We start from the raw sequence: 13606 nt of genomic DNA on the forward strand, positions 1-13606 counted from the left end.
CTAGGGCTCCTTCTTTGGGGAAATGTGCCACATTTTACTCCCAAATTTGTCTTTGTTTCACACAGATTTTTTTTTTCTAATTTCCATTGTTTACTTCAGAAACAAAGACTTGGAAGCTGAGCTGAAGTGTAAATGCAAGAGCTTATCCTACATCATTTCACACAGAACTGATCCTGCTGTTACTTCTTTCCAGGCTGATTTAATTCACCATGTATCAGGATACACCATGTGTATCAGGATCCCCCTCCTTCATCCTCCCTTGTTTTGTATCTTGAACTTTACCTTCGTGAGCTGACACTCTGATATGCTCCTAACCTACCCCTTCATTTTCCAGCCATGGGTTTCCCTTTTAACCCCTAGAGTGGCACCACATATCTCCCAATGTGCCATCAGAAAAGCTAATGGCAGTGGATGCTCCCAAAGACCTGTTTTACAGTGAGTTTGGGGGGTTGGAGTTGCAGGATTTGGTTTTTGTAATGTTTAGTGTTGCTACTCCTGAGAAGCAAATGGCCCATTGGTTTTGGAAGTATGTTAAAGGAAGCTCAGTTAGAGCCCAGAAATGCTCGTGTTAACTTCACTGGTGGGGAGCTGTCTGTGCACCTGTGTCCTTTTCATTAATCCAACATCTTATGAGTAGTCCTTGAGACTGCCCAAATTTGGAATTTTCCATGTGCTTTTAACAGTCTCCTCTATGGGCAGTTTCCAGTGTAGAAATACGAGGTGGGGAGAGAGAATGCTTCATTCCCTGAGTTCTCCCCCAGCCAAAAGCCAGTCTTTGCCTGTGCTGTGGTCTGGCTGGGTGTAGGTGCATGAGTGGAGACTCTCCTGTCCCAGCAAGGGCTGGGACTGTCTTTCCCAGAATGAGGGAGGGATGTCCCTGGAGGTGTCCCAGCTTCCTTTATTTTTGAGCTATCCCACCTTAAGAGAAACAAAACAAATCAACCCCTAGAGATTTGGAGATGAAAAGGTCTGTGTAAGAACTGAACAGTGGTATTATTTTTACCTCCATCAGCTGCAAGCCTGCAGTTTTCTGAAGAAGCCTCAGAAATGGTGAATCAGCAAATTGTGTGTAGAGAAAAGTTAGCTACCCTGAATCCACTTTTTTCAGCTCTTCTCTAGTTGAGTGCTGCCGACTCTTGCAACTCCATCACGAGTCTCCTGATACTTTGTGTTCTGCCTAAAGCCCTTGCTACCAGACATAAGCCATTGGTTGAGCATTTCTGCTTTTTCGGGATTTTTTTCAAGGTACTTTTCTGTCTCCTGTTGTGATGGAGGAGTGTTTGCAAATGTAACCAGTCATGGCCTAAAGGTTCAGAAAATATCCCAGTCAGAACTACAAAACAGTCCTTGGGGAATTCTAAGTCAGAATCAGTTGGAGATTCAGATATTTACTATGAATGTTCTGATTCTGATCTTGAATGTTTTCTGAGTGCATCCTTTTCAAGTAAGTCAAATATTTTAGAGATTGGTATAATACAATTCTATGTTACCAGGTTTTTAAGCTCCATTCCAGCTAATGCTGAATTTGGTAAAATTCAGGGTGATAGAAGTGATCCAAGGGTTTGTACCTACATGAAAATAAGGATGTAAATACATTATTAAAATTCTGAAAAGAGCGATCATACTGAAAGCATTTGTTAAAATGTTGAGATGATCACTGTTGTGCCTTGTTAATGTGGCACTTAAGTATAGTGAATTTGCTGTCTATGGTATCTCCTGTCTATGCTCTTAATTAATCTGTGCACATTGAAAAATGAGCCTTGCTCCTTAACCTCCTATGAAAAACAATCTATCAGTCACTCCAGGTGGGAATTCCAGGCACCTGGGACCTGTGGAGTTCCATCTCCACAGGTGAGATGTGGAAGGTTTCCACATTGCGGCTGTGGCTTTGTCTTTTGTAGCCTCTCTGCTTTATCCTTGCCACAGCCCTGCCAGTTCCACGTGGGTGGGCATGGAGCCCTCACCTGGCGTGGCTGCTGTGTCCAGTCCTGGGCCTCTCAGTTCAAGAGGACACAGAGCTCCTCGAGCAGGTGCACTGGAGGGCTACAGAGTTGATCCGGGGACTGGAGCGTCTCTCTTCAAAGGATGAGGGAGCTGGGCCTGCTCAGCCTCAAGAAGAGATGTCTGAGAGGGGATTTTATTAATGTCTGTCTGTTGGAAGGGGGGTGTCAGAGAGGTTGACCAGGTTCTTTGTGGTGGTGCCCAGCAATGGGACAAGTGGCAAGGGGCAGAAGCTGATACACAGCAGTCCCACCTGAATATGAGGAACTGTGCAAGTAACTGAGCACTGGCACAGGTTGCCCAGAGAGGTTGTGGAGGTTGCAGCCATCTGTGCTCTGGAGTGACCCTGCTTAGCTGGGAGCTGACCCACCGTGCTCCCTCCCAGCGTGACCCACTCTGTGATTCTGTAACCTGACCACCACCACCACCCCCTCGGGGTCTGGGTGGGCACGGAGCCATCCCCTCAGGCGCGGGGACACACAGCCATTGCCCCGGGAGCTGCCCCCGCCTCGCTCCGGCGGTGCCTCGGTGCTCCCGGGAACTGCATTTCCCAGCCCGCCCCGCTCCGCTCCGCTCCGCCCGCCCGTGAGCGCCGGGCAGAGGTAAACAAAGTGCTGCGAGGCGGCGGGCGGGGCGGCGGCCGGAGGGGCCGGTCCCGCCGCGGGGCTGCCGGGCCGAGGGGGCCGGGGCTGGATCCTGGCAGGGCCCACCGCGGGGGCGCATCGGGGCTGGCCGCGGGGGCAGCGCTCGGCCGGGCGCTGGGGACGGGGCTGGGGCAGGAATAAGCGCTCGCCGCTCCCTGGCAGGAGCATCCCGGAGCGGCTCCTTCCTCCGGCATTTCCTCCGGCGTGTTCCCTTGCCGCCCCTCGCCCTCCCAGGAGAGCCGCCCCCGGCACGGTGTGACGAGGCCCGGGCACTGGGCAGAGACGGCGATCCCCGGCGCCTCCCCGCCGCAGCTGCCCCCGTGTCCAGCGGGGGAGCCGGGAGCGTGGGGGCGGAGGGCGGCCCGGGGCTGCGGAGCCCCCCGGCCATGGAGCAGGTCCAGATGATCAACATCCAGCGGCTGCTGGAGGCGGCCGAGTATCTGGAGCGAAGGGAGAGAGGTAATGGGGGGAGGATGGGTGCCCTCCGTGAGGGGAACGGGGCTGGGGTCAGATCCCCGCCGAGGGGCGAGAGTGACCCCGGAGAAGGGATCAGAGCCGGTGTGTGCTGGCGGGATGGTGGTAAATCCCCAGGTGGATGAAGGGTAGGGATGATGAGCCCTCCTGAAGGTGGTGGATGAGGTGGAATGTTTTTGCAGAGTGGGGGAGGTTGACGTGGATGTGGTTTCTGGGAGGAAAAGGGGGTATTTGGTGTGAAAGTTTTCCACTGGGCAGGAGGGATGGTGGTGGGTGGCTCTGGCTCAGCAGAGACGTCAGTGGCACGGTGAAATACATCTGGTTTGCCTGGTTCAGATAGGTTGGGCAGGAGGAGGAAGATGAGGCACTCTCTAGACTGTCATTTTTTTTTTTATATTTTCAATGTTTGAGTGGTGGTGACCTTCCTCCAGGGTTGGCAGAGACTTTATACTTCCCTTCCTCCCTTTTCTCCAACCCCAGTCCACTTCCCTGTGAAGTGAATATATCCTCAGTCATTTCCCTGAGCTGTTGTGATTAAGGGCCTCCCCAGCTAGGCCAGTGGGTTAGCGGTGAGGCCTGCCTGCTGACTTCTTTATTTTTTCCTTTTTTATTTTTTTTTCCCTTTTTTTTTTTTTTGTTGTTGTTGTTGTTGTTGTTGTTGTTGTTGGCTTTTGTTTTTAACGCCTTGCCTGTTGATTCTCTTGCAGAGTGTGAGCACGGCTATGCCTCGACCTTCCCCTCAGTCCCAAGCCCTGGACTACAAGACCCAAAGCCCACGCGGAGGCTGAGCCGGGCACGGAAATACAGCGGCAGTGGCAGCATTGCCAGTATTGCCACCAGGTACACTGTGGGCAGGGCTGCCTGGGGGTCAAAGCTGCAGAAGAAAGCTGGAGGCGGTGGAGAGAAACTTGCTCTCTTGGAAAAATGGGAAGAGAATCTGAACAGCTAGAAGGATTCCGAGCTGGGGCACACAAGTGCAGTGTCCATTCTGGAGCTATGGAAGTAGAGGGGGACACAGGGGAGCTGGATCTGAAATGGCACTGCCAGCTGACACCATGCCAAGTCTCAGATGCTGCAGAGGGAAGGGGAATAGGGAGATCTGTTCACAAGGTTTAGGGAGGAGGTAGGCAATAGCCATTCCCATTATATACAGCTGATGTCTTTCCAACCCAGAAATCACTGCTTTTAAGGGATAGTGCATGTGCAGCCTGGGTGCTTTGGGATTGTAATGACAGGCATGATTTGAAGCAAGGAAATGTTTTGAAATGGATCCTCTACAACAAATGGGAGAGAGGGAGATGACTGACTGTAATGTACAACATGTTAAAAATTCAGTTCAGGAAAACAAAGCTGTGTTTCAGTCTGCCTTTTAGGGCAGTGGGATTTCCCAGCTTTTGCTAGCTTGGTAATTGTAGAACTCCATGTTTTTGACACTTTTCTTATTATACAATGGCATGTTTTTTGGTTTCTTAAATCTAGAAGAGACAATAGGATTGAGCCTATTGCCTGGTGCTGTGGTTGCATCTACCTCTTCCCCCTCATTCCTGTTCTTTTTATTTTTGTTTGCTACCTTCTGTAGGTTTGTTCAGACCTTGTTGAGACCTTCTGGGATAGAGAAACTTTAGAAACATAGAGTATGCCTTTGAAAAGGCATTTGCAAGCTTGCTTTTACTGCAGCAAGGCCTGTGCAATCCATAAAATGGTGGCAGGTGGCTCAGGTGATTAAGGCTTTCTTAAGGCCATTGGGAAGGACCTGTAAAGGCCTAAGGGGAAGGTGCCTTTGCTTGCAGCAATTCTGCTTCGGCAGCATTTGATAATAAAGGTTGTTTGAAGCAATGTTAGGACACCTTGTTGTAGGGAAGTTTTCTTCATCAGGATCAGCATATCTTGAGCTCTTTGTGTGCTCAATGTTTGTATTTGCTTCTCTACTTCATCCAGCCTCTCCTAATTTGAGGGCCTTTGTAGCTCTTTGCTGTTTACTGTGAACCAAAGCCCCCAGTCCTGTGACTTTGTGTTGGAAAATGGTGGCAAATGCTGAATTGAGGTCGGTATTTTTCTCTCTAGGTTTCCCACATACTATTTTTCCATCCCACACCTCTTTGTCTCAAAGGCCTTTGTCATGGCAACCTGCCCTTCTCCAGAGGAGGGCTGGAAGCACATCCCCCTCAGGAACTCCTTAGCACTGAATCCAGCAGCCTGTAGGCTGGAGAGGGATGCAGAGCACTCCCAGTCCCTGGGGCCAGGGTGCTCAGCAGGCCCTGCCAGCACAGAGCTCCAGGCACAGCTCTCCTGGGGCAGCTCTGGTGCTGACACCAGCCCGCTGGGCCCTTGAGCCTGACAGGCTGAATATGTTCCTGTGGGTGGAAAGGCAGCAGAGAAGCAGAAGAGGTACTTTCTAGTCTTACCTAAACCTTCTTTATGCAAGGAATACTGAGGCCAAATTGAATCTTTAGAGTGATAACGTTGTTACCCAGAGCGTTTCCTCCTGTGGTTGTTTCAGCCTCAGGGAGTGACCAGTGTCAGGTCTGCTCCAGGCAGGGACCAGAGTGGGTCTTTTGGGGAGCTCAGAGCTTACATGCACAGTTGGAAATGGAAGTTTCTTTTAGCACAAGTCGTAGCAGCTTGCACTTGCTGTAGGAGATGGCAGGCCTTCCAGATGGCTGAAGTGCCGGGAAGTGACAACTGTGAAGTTTAGGGTGCCTCCAAATTCACTGCAGTGTCTTTTGTGTGATGCTGAGTATAGCATCAGCCTTGTTTAAGGAAGGCTCTGTATCATCTCTTCCTGTTAAAATCAAAGGGGCAATTCAGTAAGTTCTGTCTGGTGGAGTTGGAATGGACTTTGAATTAAATATCAAGTCCTTGATGAGGAACAAAACTTACATTTCATGTGTGGACAAGAGATTTTCTTAGATTGCTTTTGTCTCAAAATGTTTCATTAGTGTCGAGGAATAATGCATTTAGATCTCATGCAGATCTTGTAATAAAACAGCCTCCTGTAAAAATGTCTCTCAGGCAACCTTGGGAAAGCGACAATGTTTTCCTTTTTTTTTTATTTATACACTTCTACAAATTCTTTTACAAATTGGCACATGTACCTTATTGATGGTCTTTATTGAACCAAATAATCCATGATTTTGTGGTACAGGGTATTTATGAAGCCTGGCTGCTTGTTTGATTAATATTTTAATTCCAAGTATTTCCCCTCAGCATTTGCAGCCCAGACATGACAGCTATTTCCTCCCAACAGGCTCTGTGCTGTCATTGCACAAACACCCAGAAAGTTCTGAGGAGCAGACAGCCCAGTTCTGGATGGCAGTGGCAGAGCAATTCTTATTCTTACAGAACTATGGTGATCTCACAGTCTCAGCAAAATAATTCTTTTCTACCCCAAATAGGGGTGTGCAGATAAGAGGAAAAAAATTGCTTCATAGTTTCTAATTCTTGTGATGCAATTTTAAGGAAGGATGTGGCTCAGGTTCTCTTTTCCTTTGCTTGTCTCTGTTGTGCAACCAACAGCATGGAGATTGCTGCAGAGGGCTTCCCTCTGCAATCATTATCTACATGAATGTGCAGTGTTTTGTGCAGATATTTGTAAGATATAGTGAGTTTGAGTTAAAACATGAACGTATTTAAAAATACAGTTTTGCTTTAGTTGGGGATATTTTGGTATGGGAAATTATCCACCTGCAGAAAATAATTGGAGAATCACAGTCGTTGTTACCTGGTGTTTATAATAGACGAGGGAAACTTTTTCTTTAACAAATCCAACTTAACACATAGATAAAAGCAAAAACCCAAGCAAATTAAAAACTCAAGTTAGCCAACATGTGTTACATTTGAATTGAGTATTGCCTCCTTAAATATGCTCTTGACAAAATTATCTTCTGATTTTTGGAATGGGTTGGAAAATGAACAGCGGTTTGTTACAGCATGTAGTATCACTTATTTAACATTACTTTTTTCTGGGGCAGAACCTGAGTTTCTAAAATGTTGCTAGAGAAGTGAAGTAGTCTGTGCTGGGAGTGAAGTTCTGTGGGTACATTAACTTGCACTCAATGTCACTGGAAACTGCTGCCATGGACCCTACATGTGCAGTTCTAATAGACTCAATTATTTGAAAGGTTCATTATATTTAGTTAGGATTAGCCTGGCTTGATATTTATACATTTTGGAAAATAATTGAGAAGACTTTTTAATCAATTAAATCATTGTGTCAGCAGGAAATAAAATAAACAGTAGGGTTGCTAAATTATTTTTTCCCCAATAATGCCGTCAATTTAATGAAGTTAAGATTTATAACGAAATCTGAAATTGCGTTACAATATTAGATTGTCATTTGTGTTTTGTTGTTATTTAGGCTCACAGGCATGTAGAAAGCCTGTTGTTTTTTGGTCTAATCCTGGGGAAATACCAAGCATCCTCCCAGCAGCACTGGGAGCCCTCAGCTCTCCCAGGAGGCCCATGTTGTTAAGGGCTCTCAAATAATCTATTGCTCAGTTCCATGGGGGAGGGTTTGATCTCTGTCCAGTTTCTTTTTCGTTTCATTTTCCTCTCTTCCCATTATCCTCCCTTGTGTCTGGCACTGCCTCCCAAGGGCCTTTCATACACCTACAGTCTGATAGCAGGTTGCTTGCAGAGCTTGGAGTCAGCAGCTGTGATGAGTATGGTAAGGCATTTTGGGCATGTTATCTTGGAAATCTGGGTGTCTGGGTTTCTTTGCCCTTCTGGCTGTTCTACTGGTGCAGCTCCTCATTTTCTCTGTTGTTGCACTCTCATCTACCCATATGAAACTTTTTTTCCACTTCTAAATCCCATCACTTGGTTTTGTGCTGAACTTCTCTGTAGGCCTTCGCTCTCATATCCTTTGAAATTCTCTCCTGAGGGTCCATATGGGGACTGTACTGCTGAAACCCTCAGGTATGCTTGGCTTTAAGCTTGGTTTGCTCACAGTGTCCCAGAGCAAGTACTGTGGGGTGGGTGTGTAGCTGTGCATTAGGTACTCCGTGTGCCTTAGGTGATGGCTTAATGTGGCACAGGTTCACAAACATGGGTGCAGAAGCTCAGAGGGTGTGGCTGCAGGTGAATCTGCAAGTCACCCTTGGGTGTCTGGTGCACAAGAAAGCTGATTTACCACAGCAGCAGTGCTGTGCAGCTGTACCTCACTGTGCAGGGGAGGAGTAGGGGGTTTGGTGAACATTGCACAGTTTCAATATGTTTTATCTTTTCTGTCAAAGGAGGTTTCCACTCTCCTCCCCCCACATCGTGCTGCTGACTGAGTACCTGGCAATTTTCAGTCCTTCCTGGAGCCTCTGGAGTTAGGACAGTGCTGTAATTATGATTTTATTGGGAGAAAGGGTGTGCAGGTGGCTGAGTGGTTTGCCTGTCTTGTGTAAGGAATTCCTGAAAGAGCAAATTGCTGTGTCAGCTCTTGTTGATCTATTTTTCTGCACAAAGCCCCCACCCTATCTTCATGTCCCAGAGACCTGGTGTCTGAGACTTTTCGTCCACAGCTTTCCTGCTTCCTAGGCTCTATAGTTGTTACTTGTTTCTGGATGATACTTTGTTTATTTGCTTGTGAGTTTTTTGGGGTTTTTTTAATCCTCTTGCACTGGATCACGCTTCACTCCACAGCTAGTGGGAGTTGAGTTTTGACTCGCTATGTGTAGGTGGGTTAGAATCTGGCCCTTGTGTAATATGGGGGGGATGCTTTCTGCCTCAAACCTTGTAGTGCCTTGTAGTGAAGCTCTGTTCATGGCTCAGGACCTGGCTTTGCTTTACAGAGTACAAATCCACACATGTAAAACAAGAGTTTACAGTGAGATCTGCCGTGCCATGTTTTGAGTTATGCTTCATTTTGATCATGTACAAGCAGTGTGATTAGTATCTGGAAGCTTCATCTTGCTCTTCAAACTTTGTCTGGACATACTTGGAGTCAGAATCTTGCCTCCCAGTAGAGGGTATACCTGAATATGCTGGTTAATTTTCCAAGAAAGGGAAGCTGAATGAAGCTGAGCTGTTAAGGATTGCTTTTCTCTTAGAGATATTGAGGGAGACTGGCCAGCAGTATTGAGTATAGTGAGATATGTGCATGACTTCTTTTTGAGAAAGCATAATAACAGTATAAATGCTGGGCTGGGAAGCTGGATTGGTGGTCCATGCACAAGAGGCAAATATTCACCCCATATTCAAATCCCACTGTCTTTGTAGGTTTGTACCTGCATACAGATGCTCAGAGAAGGCTGGCAGGTAGGACTGTACTGAACTCTGTTCAGCCTCAGCACATCCCCTCTGCCCATTTGCCCCACTGCAATCTGCAGGTGTAGATGAGCAACTCCCAGTGATGCTGGAGTTTCTGAACCTGCCATGGTGTGAGATCCTGACATGATTTGGAAAACAAAGAAGTACCCCATGTAAGTGAGGTTTTGTATGCAGTGTCTTCTCAGTGGTGCTTGGCTTTGCAGTACAGCTGGCAGGTTACCAGGAAAAACACAGAAAGTGGGGTGAACCCAGCAAATGGCATGAGAAGCATAAACCCCACTCCCTGGTGAGGAATGAGGCCTCCAGAAGTGCAAGAGCTGATGTAGCAATTTCCATGGGGGAACCCACTGTGTTCCTCTTTGTCACCCTGTTTACTTTATAAGCCTCCAAGGAAGAAGATCCTGCAGAGCTGCAGTTCCTGTTTTCCTTTGTGTGTTAGCAGTATAGCTGTGTATAGGGATATCTGGGTGGCAGGGAGTCTATGCAGAAACCCACAATTCTAGGCTCAATTTATACTTGGTACTTTCAGTAGTTGTAAAATGTAATTTGTGTTCTCTTTAGACTATCCAAGTTGTGCAAAGAGGCCTTTGTGTAAACTAGAAGTAGGCCCAGTTGTTGATGTTATCTGCAACCAAGCTGTAATTCTCTGCTGCAGCATCTGTCTGCTGTGAAGTGTCACTGTGTGTGGCTGAAGGCTCCTGATCCCTTTGTCCTCCCAGGTTTGGGGGAATCCTCTACAGGAGTGTTGTTTTACAGCAGTGGGAGTCAGTCAGGGCTCGTGCTGTTGGTGTTGCAGCACTGCCCAGTTAGCGCTGTGCTGCAGCTGCCATGGGCTGATTTGCATCACTGATCACAGTGCTGGTGTGATGGCAGGAAATTTCACATTTTCTTATGTTCTCAGGGTCTTTTGAAATGTGAAGCTTGTTAGACCCAGCCCCTAGAGAAATTTTGTGTCCTGGGATGGTGGGGAGGATATTTGGGCCAAACCTGGTCAACTGTTCCCACAATTCTCTTGTTTTCTCTTTCCATTGTATTCACTGTACAGGCAGTTCTCTGGTTTAAGTCATATTCCTTCTTTGTCAGTTGTTTTGGTTTTCTTCCCATCTCAGCACATTTGTACCCTTTTTATATCTTCTCTGTGTAATGTTTCATCCACAACACATGCAGGGATTTATCCTTCATGCTTTTGTTTAACCTGACCTGGTGCTGTGCTCAGCAGTGAATTGGTTGTCACCTGTAGTGTTGTTTCCATCTGTTCTCCTGTTTGTAGGTAAGACTGACTTTTTCCTTTCCTGCTCCTGATGGAGCTTTTAAATCCATTTCTATTTCTGACCCAAACAGACTGGTCAATGTCCTGCTGCTGAGTTAATTGTCTTGCTTGTTGGAGTTCCTGCTGTTCATCATCTCCTGAACCCTCCTGACAAACTTCTGCCCAAATTCAAAGACTGGCTGCTATTTGTTCTCCTCCTGAGAGTGTTGGCTCTTACTCCCTACCTTCTTGGAACCAACAAAGATAGGATTTGTTTTTGTTGACTTATTTTGGGCTCTCTTGATCAGAGGCTGTGGGTCTCTGGGGCTGTGCACTTGGCTGGCCTTTGCCTGGATCTCTTCTCTATGAGACACTGCCTTGTTGATCAGCTCAGAGAGAACAGGCCTGCTTTTTCCATCTTGCTGGATATATTCCCATCTCTCTTTTCTGTGTTCCCTACTGTACTTTCAGTCCTTTCATTCTCTGATATGAAAGTGATTTCACTTCAGTTCTGTTGCTTTATGAATCCAGTTTGAAGTAGCCTTAGATGATTTACAATATTATCTTAATTACTTGTTTATGCTTTGCTGTTTGCTCTGTGACAAGCAGGCATGTGGACTGAGAGCAATCCTTTTGCCTCAGTTTTGATTAAAGCTCCTCTCCATAAAATAGTCGATTATTTTCTGAAAGCTTCTCATTTATCTCCTACCATCTGTTACACCATCAAGAAGGGAGAAGTTGTGAGAAAGGACAGATGACATTGGGATTGCTGTTGGGGCTGCTGCTCCAGGGGCCATTGCCCAGGTGCCTGGGCAGCCCTAAAGCAGCATATAGGCATGGTAAGGTAACATGGCACAGCTTCTGATTTGCCTTTAACAGTGAGGCTACAAAGTGCAGCAGTTCATGAACTGTTTTACAAGCAGCCTGGCCATCTGGGAGCTGTGGGAGGTAGCCACCTTGCAGCCTTCATGGTTGGTGCTGCTTGTGAGCCAGAACTGTAAGAACAGAAGAAATCGAAGCTCTTCCATTTTTCTGAGCCTTTCTTTTCCATGGATCTCCCAAATGCTGGATGAGTGTGTCCCTGTTGACAGAATACAGTCCCAGACATAAGGACATCTGAGTTCTCTTCCTGTTTTTCTTACAGCCTGTGGAGTCTTTGTGCCTCAGTTTCCCTAGTACAGCATGCAGCTAACAGTATTGTCAATGTATTTTCCTGATTTAAAGTATATTTCCCCCTGCCTTCATCTCCAGGCACACTATTGCAGCAGTATGGTTGTAACATGAGAGATAACTAACAAGCCTAAATAGAAGTGAAGGAAGTCTGGCCTGGCCCACAGCCATATAAATGCCATCAGTTTCTTTTCAAACAAAGTGCAGTTCACTCAGGTGGTGTTTACTCAAAAAGCCTCACTTTCCCCAGTGCATCTGAAGGCAGTTTCTTGAGGGCAGAAGATGTGTATTTGCAGAGAAGTACGTGTTCCCCAAACAGACTGCTGCACTGCAGAGGGCACTGCCTAGGCTATTTCTGGAAGTGACCATCTTCCTCAAAAGGGCAATGTTATGTGTGTGAAGAAGCACGTTACAGGGCAAGGGCCGGGCATGCTGGGCCTTGGATCATTTCCTGAGTCTGCTGCCGAAAGGCTGCACGATCTGGGCACGTCAGATGACCTACATGGCTCCTACCATCTGCACATTACATGGTTCCCACCATCTGTACATTGAGGTAATGCACACACTTTTCTAATCCTGTTTTCTAGAAGCTATAGATGTTTTGGAGCTTGTAACTGTTTTAAAGAAGATGAGACTTAAGCTCCTGAGTTTTCTAGGTAGATTTGAAAATTGCCTCCTGTGTCTTTATTCTTTTTCTGTGAACCACTGCAATGCAGGTACCAGCAACTGGGATACTGGTTCTGCTGTGGCCTTGGAAGGGGCTGAGTCCCTGACCATGTAGAGACTCATATAGCCTGCTAGAAGTCAGCAGGACAAGGACCACATAGAAAAGTGTATTTTCCTGTCCTCATTCTTTGTCATGCTCTTCCTTGTGCATGGGAGAGCTTGGAAGTGCATGGTGACATTTTTCTTCAGCAGGTCATGAAATACACAGTTTTGTCAATATATTAAAAAAAGGCAAGAATCTGTTTACAAGAAGCTCAAACTCCCTTGCATCGTGGATCACAGACAAGAGTCTTGCCTTGGTGAAGGCAAAAATATTCTTCTTCCTGACATGTGAGAATCTATCTGAATTGTCTGAGTTCTAAATTGTTAGAGAAGATGTCGTCTGCTGCATGTCCAAGGGGGATGGACTAGGGTTTCTCTACTGAAATGGCTGAGGTACTTCACCAATTGAACATACATCAGCCTCTGTGTCTGATCTGTGTGTACCAGCCCCCTTTGACATGGTTAACTGTGGGCTGGGAAGAGAAGAAAGTGGTTTCTGTAGGACTTCTGCTCACTTGTGAGAGGAGTTAGAAGGCAGACAAATGGAGCAATGAATACACTTTGGAGAACTTGCTTCACTCTTGGCTGCTGTCAGCTGCCTGGTGTCCAGTCAGCAAGCCCCTTTCAGGCCAGCTTATGGGAGACCCCAAACTGTCTGTTCCTCACACTGATCTTTTCTGAGATATGATCCTGGGATCTGGACTGTGGAAGTGCTGGTGGTGCACAGCCAGGGGAGGCACCAGCAGGGCTTGTGCTTAGAACATGCAAAGTGGCCCAGAAAACAAAGTCCTTGGGGGTCTTCATGGAAGTGCTCAGAGGGACATGAAGACGCAATTCTGATTTCCCTGTTTCTTAGCTTTCAGTTTGGAAAGTGAGGCTGCATGACGATAAATGTGCTTGTGAACTGCCCAGCCACTGCTCTCAGTGAGCCTGTCAAAAAGCCTGTAAGGAAAGCACCAGTTCTGTATTTAGAGCAGGGCTTGGCTTGAGGCCACACGTTGAACAATGAAGAGAAAACAAAATATTGAATAGCTGCTTGTTC

At 46.8% G+C, this 13606-nt stretch overlaps 1 protein-coding gene and 1 long non-coding RNA gene across 3 annotated transcripts in view; both read left to right on the top strand.

The window, feature by feature from the left end:
• MXI1 (MAX interactor 1, dimerization protein) overlaps positions 1-13606 on the top strand; it is a 54911-nt gene that overhangs the window by 7087 nt on the left and 34218 nt on the right. The window contains exons 1-2 of one of the 2 annotated variants that reach the window (XM_071446179.1): positions 2716-3104; positions 3827-3959. In XM_071446179.1, coding sequence (XP_071302280.1) covers positions 3032-3104; positions 3827-3959 — 206 coding nt within the window. In that variant the 5' untranslated portion in view covers positions 2716-3031. Of the gene's footprint in view, positions 1-2715; positions 3105-3826; positions 3960-13606 lie in introns of those variants that run through there. The other variant, XM_071446178.1, reaches the window with a different exon arrangement.
• Positions 8181-11739, top strand: LOC139599144 (uncharacterized). The gene is made up of 2 exons (XR_011682173.1): positions 8181-9529; positions 10719-11739. It is a non-coding gene; the product is annotated as an uncharacterized lncRNA (long non-coding RNA).

Source organism: Agelaius tricolor, unplaced genomic scaffold (assembly GCF_023055355.1).
Source record: "Agelaius tricolor isolate 1412-34295 unplaced genomic scaffold, bAgeTri1.0.p SCAF_22, whole genome shotgun sequence".
NCBI classification, from domain to species: domain Eukaryota; kingdom Metazoa; phylum Chordata; class Aves; order Passeriformes; family Icteridae; genus Agelaius; species Agelaius tricolor.